This window comes from Hesperophylax consimilis, chromosome 17, assembly GCF_061612785.1.
Source record: "Hesperophylax consimilis isolate HC1 chromosome 17, BYU_Hcon_1.0, whole genome shotgun sequence".
In the NCBI taxonomy this organism is placed as follows: Eukaryota; Metazoa; Arthropoda; class Insecta; order Trichoptera; family Limnephilidae; genus Hesperophylax; species Hesperophylax consimilis.
This window is the reverse complement of record NC_142852.1, coordinates 9,327,606-9,340,718: the sequence shown is the minus strand read 5'-3', so window position 1 is coordinate 9,340,718 and position 13,113 is coordinate 9,327,606. Positions and strand designations below refer to the sequence as shown.

Here is a 13,113-nt window from a genome sequence, read left to right as displayed (position 1 = left end):
ATAAAAACAGAACTTGAAAAAATCTTTCACAGAACTTGAAAATGAACGTTGAAATTTGATGAATTGTTCGAATTCTCCGAAACAACCCGTCCTTAATGTTTTTAAATCAAAAATAGTATTGCGTAATGTAATTTATTAAATTTAATTAATTATTATTTATTTGATTTATTATCTTATTTAATTTAATTTATTTGCCGAACCCTCTGATATGAAAATATCTGGAGTCGGTGAATTATTTTCCCATTTGATCTCTGGTGAGTTGACGTGTTGTTCTTGTATTGTTTTGTATTTATTTTGCTTATATAATGCACTTGCATAGTGTGGATTGACTAGGTGATCATTTGTGGAAAAGTGTGTGAAAGGATTTAGTTTTTCCTGTGGGGAATTTTAGATTTAGATTTAACCCGGACCTAAAGTCGGAAAATATGTTTTTATACCTTATTTTTAGTTTTTAAGAACGTTAATATACATGTACAGAAAATTTTCTGTTAAAATACAATGTATGGTTTTTTTTAAAGTTATTTTATAAAGCCTACAAACATAAGATAAACAACGAAATATAAGTAAATTTATTGGATTTAAATAACATTCAACAGTTAATCTGTTTTTGTATCAATATTCGAAGGTATGAATATGTGCGGGCGAATTAAAAACCAAACGTAGGAAAATTTACAGCGGTCAACGCATTGTATCTTCAATACCTGTAGCCAGTAGATTTTATAGGCTTTATGGGATAGCACAAACCTAGACAAGTTCGGAAATAAAAACCTGCTTAGAGACTGTTAATCTTCTCCAAGCAAACGGAATCCAATCAAAATTCAGCATTCGTGTGTTTGTGATCGCAAAACTCTAAAACTAGTCGACCGATATAGCTGAAAATTTTAAAGTGTGTTATTAATAGTGCCAGAAGTGTTTGAAGATAATGGTTTGAATGGTATAAGAAATCGGGGACGCCCGATGAATACTTAACGCAATATCTCTGCACCAGAATGAGACAAGCTGTTAAAAATGTACATTAGCAAAAAATGTATATTAGCAAAGTTCACCACCAGTTACTTTACAGGCTCCTGCTTAACACCCAGCGGTCAGAGGTAAAACTAGGGCTAACAGATAAAATAGATGTTTTGCCTTATCAATTGGCTTTCTTTGACAATGTTTGTTTACAATTAGCTTGTCAATGTGTTTTACTTGGTTAGATTAAAAAAAGCCTCGCCGACTGGATTCCTTCTTCTTCTCTCCTATAAAATAGTAACAAGCAGTCATTATGGTCTGCAGACCATTAGTAAAAGTGTTTTGTCCGGGTCGGGAATAATTTAACTCTTTGTAACATCAAATAAAGTGAAATGCAGTTTTGTGCGGTAAAAACAAAAAAAAAACATGCGTCTGTTATTGAAAACTTCATCAAGCCCAAACAAATCTTAACACAAGCAATCGAATTAATGTCAATGTTGTGTAGTTATTTAACAGTAACTTTTTGGTATACAGTGTGGTAGCGAACGGTGGAACAAATCAGAGACGTCCGAGGTTGACATTAGCAATATCGAAGCATTGCTGGATGAACTTGTTTTGCATGCAATTTCATAATAATCGATGTTACCTTAGCTAATTTCAATAATATTTGTATTACAGGAAAAGAATTATCAACTCAGACTATGAAAATATCAGTGGATTCCTTGAACCAATTGAGTCGTGTCTCTGATGCCACTGAAGAGCTGGTCTTCCTAGTTGAGGCTCTGCCAGCTTTAGGGTACAGAGCCTTCTACATATCCTCGTCAGCAGGAAACCAGAGGCAGTTGGAACTTGAGAATGGAATGGTGGCAGACCAGGGTATGCTGGTGGAGGTCTTGGAGCAAGTGATCAATAAGGCAGTTGATGACGAGAACTCCATTGCTAATGATGTGAGTCGTTTTCATTTCTCATTTTAAGTGTTTTTTTTTGCTGTTATAATTGCAGCATGTTCGATAATGTCAGAATCGCCCTGGTATAAGACCACCATTCAGAATGTTGCTTGAAGTGGCTTTGTCCGTGTTTGGTGAACAGATCTGAATTGTATGTATGTACTCTCCACACTACCTTCAGCCGCACAACGTACCCAAATCGGTGATGCGATAGTCTCACAGGCTCCAGACGGTTTTGAGTAGTTGGGACTCTTGAAATCGTTTTATATTTTTGGGGTACTATGCCGTGTTTTGAACAGCGTTAGTTTCCATAATATCATCAAGGCAGATGTGACAGTGTCGATCGAACTGTTAATAACCTAATTTTCGTTTTACAGAAACTCAGGCTGTCTGTGGATCCACAAACCGGTTTCGTCAGTGAACTATACATCGCCGAGAAGAACCTCACAATTGATCTAAAGCAAGAACTAATGTACTATGATAGTTTTTGGGCAAACACTTCAGAAGATAGGTAAGATAGAAGCCTACTTTATAAAACTATTCGTAAAAATTTCGAAAGTAATTTTCAAGTTTTGTGAAAATTTAAAAAACAAAGAAATTAAATAGAAGTTCTATTTTATTTAAGTTCTGTGATTCATGATTGCAGAACTTGAATGAAGAACATGTACAAAATTTCAAATATTATTTTTAACTTTGACGAATTGTTCAAATTTTGTGAAACAATTCGTCCGTAATGTGTTCCGCAGACATTCAAATGTAACATTGTCATCAAGGGTAACATTTTCATCAATGTAACATTGTCATCAATGTAAGATTGTCATCATATGTAACATTGTCATCAAACGTAAAATTGGCACAAAATAAAATACTGTCTTCAAATTTAACGTTGTCATCACACGTAACATTGTCATCATACGTAACATTGTCAACAAACGTAACATTGTCAACAAATGTAACATTATCATCAATTATCATGAAATGTATCATTGTCATTAAATGTTAAATCGTTTCAGTTTTTTATCTACTTCTGATCAGCTGACAAGCGTAATAACATGATCGCTATCCTTGACAGGTTGTGACAATTTGATCAAAAACTCAAGTGGGCCGAGAACGAGTTTTAACGAGGCATGTATATGAATAATGACTGGAGGAATGATTAAATAATAGTTATTGTTTTTGATTTCAGGTCATCTGGAGCATATATCTTTAGGCCAAAATTCACGACTGCCGAATCCATTTCTACCAAACCAGAGAACACATTCTCCAAGGTATTTTTCGTTGTTATTAAAGCATTCGTTATTAGGACATAATGAATATTGTCACAGATTTTTCTGCCTGGAGTTTAATGCAATTATAACTGTATTTAAGCTTTAACATGAAAATTTTCTTTTTTAATTTAGTAATTTGTATTTTAAAGAACCCATTTATCAGGTACTAAAAATATATATTTATTGGATTTGCAATAATGTTTTTGTATGTTTAGGGAGAATTGGTTGAGGAGTTACACCAGCGGTTCTCAGACTGGGCTTCTCAGACCATCAGGATCTACAAGGACAGTAATCACGTGGAGTTCGAATGGGTGGTGGGACCTATCCCCGTAGAGTGAGTACCTTCCAATCCAGTCATCTCGTCAGTCAGTCATCTAGTTATCTAGTCATCCAGTCATCCAATCATCCATTCGTCCAGTCGTCTGGTCAACTGGTCATCTAATCATCCCGCCGTCTATTTATCTATCCATCAAACCATCTAGTCATTTAGTCATCCAGTCATCTCAGATCCTTATTTCTACAACCATTCAGTATTTTTCATACATTCTTTTTTTTTATTTATTAAAGGAAAAAGTACATGTAAGTAATAAGGTTTCCAATTTACAATGACAATATTTAATACTACTCTTCCAGAGAAGCATTCGCTTGTGTTTGGAAGATGAGTGTACATTATGTTATTGTAGATATACATATAGAATCAAGAGAAGTAGGAAAAAAAATATTGTAAGTAAAAAGTACTACTAGTAGCTATAATATATAAATAAAAATATGATGTTATTAGTTTCTGGGATAAAGACAATTATTATTATTATTTTTGGAGAAGAAGTTGCTTCTTAAGTAGAATATTTACTTTTCATTTTTTTGATAATTTATATTTAAAATATTGTTTTCAAAATGCTCATAGCTTGGCTTTTGTCGTTTATGATTCTGATTTCCTCAGAAATTTCTTTGCCAGTTCAATGCCTCCCTTCCATACGTCAGGGTTTGTATCAAAACCCCTTGCGGACTGCTAGCCTTGCTTCTTTTGACAGATGATTATTTTTCTTATTTCATTCCTCTGTCATTTTACTTTGTTTAGTAGATAATATGTCTGACATGGACTGTTTTTTATATTTGCAGGGACGGTGTAGGCAAGGAAGTTATATCAAGATTCTCGACAGATTTTGAAACAGCTGGCACCTTCTATACTGACTCCAACGGGCGGCAGTTATTGAAGAGAGTCAGAGATCAGAGGCCAGCGTGGGATGTGAAGTTAGAAGAACCTGTCGCTGGTAAGTCACCTGTCAAGGCCTGTGCCATCTTTGGGGATGATGTGTGGATGGTCTTTTTGAAGAGAGCAAAGAGTGAACATGAGTTTATTCAATTGTAGGAGGGAGGAAATGAAAAGGTCAGCAAATCGTTTCACAGCCGAGCCGAACTCAAGAACAAGTCGTAGAAACTACCGGTTCTCATGTGACGAACTCTAACAGTGTACGGTGTAGGTGTATGCACAGGTGCCAAAGGGATCAAGGATAGCATTCTCGCCTGACGTTTTTGCTTTGAATATTGCAATCCGTTTGTTAAGGCGTATTAACCAGCGACCGAGAATTCGAATTTGGTCAAAAGACAGTCTCGCAATCAGACGTTTTTAGAACGAGACAGAAATACCATATTCATTCCACTGCCAGGCGTACATTCCGCGCGGCGGTCGAAACCTACAGCATGGTTCCGATGAAATAACAATTATTGTGTTTGAATTTTCGGTTGTAGCTTTCTTCCTTATAAGTAGTTACATACATATTTGTAAATTATACGTCGGAGTGCGTAAACATAAATAAATACAAATGCAGTGCGTTGGCATAGTAGGTACAAAATAGGTAGGTATTTGAATAAACATTTTTTTTTAAATTTTTCAAATATTTTTATTCACTTGTTTTTTTTTAAATTTTATTTTACATAGGTTTTACAAAAGTGATTAACATTAAGTTTGATTGTAAAAAATCTCTCGTCTTACATATTTATCCGTTTGTAAGATAGGTATTACCAGTAAGTTTTATTTCTAATACTTAAAGTAAGTATATCAAAATAACCTCGTTTTTTTTTCTTCTAAAACAAGAAGCTCAATTCACAATATGACATTATGAAACTGACAAAAAGTAACACTAAAAATACTAAATATGTTGAATTATACCAATGTAATAGGGAATTGGACAATAGAATAGAAATTATTAACAAAAACATGATTTGAATCGCACATCACGAATCAAAACCGTTATTTTGACGGGAATCATATACGCATAGACTAAAATGCGGCATTGCCTGCTCTTTTGTAGCCAGTTAAATATATTTATATGAGGAAGATTTCGAAACAGAAATTGTACAGCTTAATGTGTAACTAAGAAAATTTTATTACAAATAAGTTTACATGGAAATGGAATAAATCTCCTTCGAAGTACTGTGCTTGACTAGAGATATACTTATCCCAACGTTGAATCCATGACTGGAAACTTTTTACCACGAGTTACCCGACACCGTGTGTACAAGGTACTGTTGCATACGTGTTGCTCGCGCAACGCCGGGTAGTAAATTATGGTTTATGATTATCGCGGTAATTACAGTTGAATCGGTCACCGTAATATACCATGCATTTCCCGACACCATGTATACAAGGGTATGGTTTTGTGCGTGTAACTCGCGTAATGCCGGGAATTATTGATATTTTATAATTACCGTGATATTCACGGTTTCAGTCACCGTAATTTCACCACGAGTTTCCCGACACCGTGTACACGTGGTTATGTTGCATGCGCGTAAATCGCGCAACACCGGGTAGTAAATGCTTGTTTATAATTACCGCGGTAATTAGAGTTGAATCGGTCACAGTAATATACTACGCGTTTCCCGACACCATGTATATAAGGGTATGGTTTTGTGCGTGTAACTCGCGTAACGCCGGGAATAATTGCTAGTTTATAAATACCCCGATATTGACGGTTTCGGTCACCATAATATCCATGATTCACAATATATTGTAGGTATTACCTATTTACATAATAAAATAATAATAATATTAATGTAAATTACACATACCGACGGAATTTTAGAGACAATATTTGCTTCAGAATCACAATCATTCGTCGGTAGGTGATTATTTTCCCTGAAAATTAAACAACACAAAATTATCGCTAAATGTTATAAAAAATATATGCGTATTCTGACTGATTCGTTTGAACGACCCTGTAGCATATAGAGTACGTACAATGTACAAGGATAATTAAATATGACAAACCCGTTTTTTTTCTGCAAATATTTCTCCCATGTACGTTTTTGATGACGAAATTTTTGTTTTCTTATAAAACTTTTGTCCGATAGTATTTTTCTCCCCATTTTTAAACGAGGAATTTCGTTAAAATGTTATCAAGTAGACTGGCGTGGAGTATACGTCCGCTCTCCGCCCTGTCGCAGCGGGGAATGATAAAATTTCGGCTTGCGCCGCGGTAATCAGAAACAACGAACAAACAATAAACGCGAATCGAAATTAATTACTATTATATACTTTAAGAATATATTTCTTGGTCATAAATTATTTTTAATGTTTCAATAATATCATAGTAAATTATTTTTGTAAAAAAATCTCAACTATACCAATTTGTAAGGTCATAAATAAATAGTCAAAATGAGGGATTTTCGTCACCAAACGCGTCCTCGGATTTATTTATTAGTAATTTTATTTGAAATAAAAACAAAATTCTTTTACATACATATGATAGATAATTTATTGATTGTTTGTACTGTATTAATATATGATTTGAAATATTTGTTGTATAATACAACTTCGCCTTTGAAAATGTAACAAATCTGCGCATCGTCGAACGGTAACACTTTATTATGGTATGAAAATAATATTATTTTTCAAAATTTAACATTTAACTTAAATAGATAAAATAACGATCTTTCGAAATCAATTTGTGTTTTTCTCTAGAAAAGTGTCCATACGTCTAAAACTGGCCTCAAAAATGCCAAATTTCAGGTCAAGTCTACCTATTTCGCCTTAAGACAGAGGAATCTACCAAATGGACTGCCCGTTTCTGCACAGAGTCGAGGATTTTTTTTTTGGACCAGACAAGAGGTGGCCATTTGCCATTTGTACAGGGGTCAGCAATTGTGTACTGTCTACAGTATCTGCGGTCCTTGTACAGTACGCCAAGCTTATTATTTCTTCTCCGACGCTTTCTCCTCATTGTCTTCGGGATCTTCCCAATCCCAACATACATCTTTCGTCAAGGCACAACCGGTTTCCTGGCTTAGGGGCGCGGAACTTGATCCTCGTGAAACCTATCCAATGCCCTGTTTTCTCCGCCTAGCACTGTCTGGGATCGAGTGACGATACCCCCCCACCACAAAATGAGGTGCACATTTCATCATTTTCTTTTGTCTCATAATTTTTCATTTTTGCAGGTGGCTGTAAATTCTTATGTTTACCTGTTATGGTTGATACCTTGTACATATGACCTGTTAAACTAACCAAATAGAATAGATCTTACTATCAAGTTACTAATACGCAGCACTTGCATACTGCGAATAACATTGTATGCATGGACATTTTTGAGGTCTTGTTTTGAAAAATTAAATGTAGACTCGTTATATCAAAAGAATTAGTGTGCCTCCTCCAGTACGCCCTACTTCTGAGAGGCTACTTGACTCTGGCTTCGATAGAGCACCAAGCATACCAATGCAAGGCATGTTGTAATATAATAAAACGGATTATATTTTAATTTGCAGGAAACTACTACCCAGTGACATCTGTGATTGCAATTCACGACTCCAAGAACGATCTGGACCTCTCTGTGCTCACTGATAGGTCACAGGGAGGTTCATCCCTCAAGGATGGAGAGATAGAACTTATGGTCAGCATTTTATTTATTAATTAAAATTAAAAATAATATTTGGATGTGTTTTACGCTGTACTTTTTATAATTTACTTTCTTAACTTCACAAAATAAGACTAGTTCTTTATTATGAAAGTAGTATATTTAGAAGTTCTATACGTATATACATCAATCAATTTTAATTAGTTTCTGTGTCAGTTTCAATGTGTTAAAATCGGTTTTGTATCAGTATCAAAATCAAGTTTTAATGGATTTCATTTAGTTTCCATTGTAGGGTAAATTATGGGGAGCTTACATCTTCCGAAAATAATGACAACATTATTTTTACCCAAATTCTTGTGAGACTGCTATCAATTTATTCTGTTTCCAGCGGTCTAGCAGTCGGTTTAGCCCCAAATCTCCTCTAACGTACGCGATCTGTTTTGTTCATAAAGTATTGTAACGTGAGTTTTGTTAAAATAAAAACTGAATTGGAAATATCCGTATTCTCATTATTACACACCGATGGTAATCACGCAATCTTGGATTCTGCAAATTAGATCATTCAGCCAATAACTCATTTAAATTGGCGATAGTCACAATCCTCCAAATTATCAATGCAATCAGTGTCAATGAGTTTTAATCTGTCAATAAATTTCACTTTCATATATCAGTTTCAGTTTAAATCTGCCTCAATATGACTTAATAATTTTCATTTATTCAAACTGTTTCATTAAGTTGAAATATGTTTTATTCATTTTCTGTCAGTTGCAATCGATTTCAAGGCAATCAATTAAATCTGTTTTCATCAGTTTTAATCAAAATCCAAATGTTTAATTCGATATCATTCGGTTTCATCAATTAAATCAATTTTAATCTGTTTCAATAAATTTCACTATCATCAATCAGTTTCAATTTCAATCTGCCCCTATATATCTTTATCATATATATTTTTTGAACTGTTTCAATAAGTTGAAATCGACTTCATTCATTTTCCATCAGTAGCAATCAATTTCAAGTCAAAGAATTTAATTCGATTTCAACCAGTTTCAACAAGCTTAAGTTGGTTTCAATCAATTTCAATTAGTTTCCTTCAGTTTTAATCAGTGTCAATCAGTTTCACTTTTAATCCATTTCAGTCTCAATCTGTCTTAATCAGTATCACTCAGTTTCAGTTTCATTTTAAATCAGATGCAATCAGTTTCATTAATCTCATAAATTTTAAAACCTATAACACACTTAATCAACCTTAGTATAACGCACTCCTGCTTTCCTAGTACTCTTAAAAAAGGACTAGTTATCCCCATTTATAAATCCGGAGACAAAATGGAAATAACTAACTATGGACCAATCACTCAGTTAAACTCGCTTTCAAAGATTTTCAAAAGAGTATTAAAAAACCAAATTATAAAATACCTAGAAGAAAACAAATTAATCTCGAATAACCAATATGGATTAAGAGACAAAATAGGCACAAAAGAAGCTTTGGCATGTACAATAGATTATATACATAGCAACTTAGATCAAGGGTACAAATGCATAGCGATATATCTAGATTTAGCTAAAGCCTTTGACTCAATCTGCCACAATTCACTTTTTAAAAAATTAGAAAACTTGGGTATCAAAGGCAAGGAACTTCAACTATTAAAAAGTTATATGAGTAACAGAACTCAACAAGTCAAAATTAACAACCATACTAGTAAACCACTGCCGATTACATATGGAGTTCCACAACGAAGCATTCTAGGGCCCGTTTTTTTTTACTATTTACATAAATGAACTTTGCAGAATGAAAATAGACGGTGAAATAGTTAGCTATGCTAATGACACAGTTTTACTTTTCAAATCTAAGGATTGGAATAATGTATATAACATAGCGAATTTGGGAATCTCGCAAGTGAAAACATGGCTAGACTCAAACATACTTACACTTAACATATCAAAGACAAAATTCACAACATACAGTATAAATAGCACGGGACAGCCAAAAAAACAACACAAACACCATAAAAATACAAGAATGTTTAAACACCAACATCTGCGATTGCCCTCCTCTAGAAAAAACAGAACAAATAAAGTATCTAGGAATCGTAATTGACCATAACCTTAGATGGATACCTCACATCAAACAAATCATAAATAAACTTCTCAAAACAATACACATTTTCCTAAACATAAGAAACATATATAAAATAAAACAATTGAAAACAATATATTTTGCACTTTGCCAATCAATAATACAATATGGAATTATTGCTTTGGGAGGAGCAACAAACTCGGCTATCAATAACATAGAAACCGCACAGAAAACGATCTTAAAGGTAATACTAAAAAAACATAGACTGACTGATACAGACCAAATATTCAACAGCTGTGACGTACTAGATATACGCCAATTATACGTTAAAACACTACTAAACTACATTTTTGACAAAAAAAAATTTTCAACATACACAAAATAACACTAACAGACCAGTTAGACAAGCGTACAAAGAAAACATAAAAACTCCGACAGTAGATTCAAGCTTTGGACAAAGACACTACCAATACCATGCTATAAAAGCTTTCAACAGTGTAAAACTTGAAATTAAAATTGAGGAAAATAAAAATAAATTCACACACAAAATTACAAAATGGATTAAAGAACAGAAAAGACAATATTACCAAAATGTCATAGCATAAAATAAAAATAAAACCTACACGTAACACACAAAACCAATATAAACACACATCACTTAAAAACACACAAGATTATTTTCATTATATTATTTTTTTTAATTTAAAATGTATTATTATGTATTTTGTATTTTTATCAAATGTATTATTTTCTTTTTAAATGTATTATTTTTTCTTTAAATAATATGTAGATTATATTTTCATATTATAAAATGAAGGCCTCAGCACGGGCAAGCCACCCAGTGAGGCCTACATTACTGGAAAACATAAATTGTAAAAAAATAATGTACCAAATAAAAAAATAAAACGAAATGAATAATGGTGATGATATGTTTGCAGGTCCACAGGAGACTTCTTTATGATGATGTATTCGGAGTAGAAGAAGTGTTGAACGAGCAGAACCGAGGCAAGGGTCTGGTAGTAAAAGGAACCCACTATCTTCATGTCGGCGGCATCCAAGACAAAGGTATATCACCCCTTTACAATAATATTATTATTCACCGAATAATTATACAATATCTATTATTTTGGCATCCAGTCTAGGTAGCATGAACCTCTGAAATCGATCAACAAGATAAAAGGTTTTTTTATCAATATTATCGTTGATTAGTCGACAATTACTGGTAGGATCGCAGAGCACCAACTGCGTTTTTTTACTGTGAATATCGCGCAAGCATGAAGGAATAATGCGTATAGTCTCCACGACCAGGAGTGTTTACAGTTTACAGAGTAGTTTAAATTCCCGATGAAGTCTTAACTTATTATCTCTGTACTGGAATGAGATAAGGGGTCCAGTTAACGTTGTGGCAAGCGCTTGTAATTAGCTGTAATTTACAGCGCCTTCCCAATCCATAAATTGTGTTCAGGAGATGGAAGATTGAAACGAGTGTCTGCACAATTGATTTGGTTTATTCTTGAGGACGATTTTTATAATTTACGCAGAGCGCGGTGACGGTGGCAGAAAGAAGGTAGTACTGGCGGTTGAATCGAACGCTAAAACGGGAATGAAGATTCCTCTTGTCATGCTCGCTTGCGTATAGCAGCGGATTATAAAGTAGTCCCACAACGTCAATATAATAAAGTCTTTTAGTAGAAAGATGTAGTATACCTACAACAATGAATGGTAGAGATTTGATCAAATTAGGCGTACGTGATGAATGAAAATAGAGGCATTAAGAGAATGTATGACACATTAACATGCAGCCAGTATTCAGGTACTTACACCACAATACATAACCTCAAAACTTTACTTCAAACCATTTATAACCCCGAAAAACGCCTCCGGGTAAACGTCAAGTAGTGTTATATAATATTCAATGGATGTTTTTGATTGCAGGTCTCGTATATAGAAGGCAACTGATCCTGAAGAAACAGCTGGAACCTGTGACGTTGTTCTCATCTGCTGATGACTTCACCTTTGTTCAATGGCAGGAATACGACAACGAGGTAAATTACTAGTTACTAGCTGCACGAAATATTCTCATTCGCTCATTGTCTCATAGAAATCGTTGTCTCCCTTACTCTATGGTGATAAACATATGATCTAAATGGCGTTAGTGTTTCTATGTTTACTACACTTTTACTGTTGCTCAAGGCTCGTTAGATGATTGAAACTCTGATGGTGCGTTTACAGATTTATTACGATAAATGCTATTACAACTGAGCTGTACAATGTTAGTTTGGTAACGTGTGCTCGCTAGCAGGGTAAGTTTCGTCTGGCGCTGCTCCGTCAGCGCCCGTAGTTTACGCGATTTGGTCGGAAGTGCTCGGCCTTCCCGAGCAGTTCCGAACCGCCTGTTCAGTGTTGCTAGACACTGCAAAAGAGAAAACATAACGCTTCATACTCTAATCTAGAAGTTAATCACAGTAGAATTAAGTTGTGCTATGAAACCAAAGGTATCGATCGAAATTATATATTTTTTTATAATTAAACAACAGAAAACTGGGGTGATATTACGTTTATAATATCTAAATAGTATAAAATAAAGTCGCTATTTGTGTCTGTCTGTTTGTGCGCTTAGTTTTTCTAAACTATGTAACGGTTTTTTATTAGGTTTTTACTATCATTTAGTAAATTTCTTCCGCGAAGTTTATATAGGTATATTAAACATGGAAATTATATTTATAGAAAGTAGAGAAAATGCGATATTTTATAATCAAGTGGTAAAAAAAAATTTTTTTGCGCTTTCATTGCTAACGCTGGCTAAACCTTAAGAGATACATCAAAATAATGTACTACGGAATTGTATATCTTGAACAGGCCTACAGATAATTTGGAATAGTATATGTCTATCTCTTAAGAATAACCCCCAGCAACACCGGGTACATTATTATCATCTAAAATGTTTATTTCTAATACAAAAATTTGAAAGCGTATTTTATCACCTTCCAAAAGCAGTTATTAGTTTTCGGATACGTTCATAA

General features: G+C 34.0%; 1 protein-coding gene across 1 annotated transcript in view; it reads left to right on the top strand.

The window, feature by feature from the left end:
- LOC149415940 (lysosomal alpha-mannosidase-like) overlaps positions 1 to 13,113 on the top strand; it is a 39,558-nt gene that overhangs the window by 23,681 nt on the left and 2,764 nt on the right. The window contains exons 11-18 of the mRNA XM_089641768.1: positions 1,630 to 1,898; positions 2,276 to 2,409; positions 3,085 to 3,166; positions 3,382 to 3,500; positions 4,286 to 4,437; positions 7,928 to 8,052; positions 11,029 to 11,155; positions 12,026 to 12,135. Coding sequence (XP_089497894.1) covers positions 1,630 to 1,898; positions 2,276 to 2,409; positions 3,085 to 3,166; positions 3,382 to 3,500; positions 4,286 to 4,437; positions 7,928 to 8,052; positions 11,029 to 11,155; positions 12,026 to 12,135 — 1,118 coding nt within the window. The remainder of the gene's footprint in view (positions 1 to 1,629; positions 1,899 to 2,275; positions 2,410 to 3,084; positions 3,167 to 3,381; positions 3,501 to 4,285; positions 4,438 to 7,927; positions 8,053 to 11,028; positions 11,156 to 12,025; positions 12,136 to 13,113) is intronic.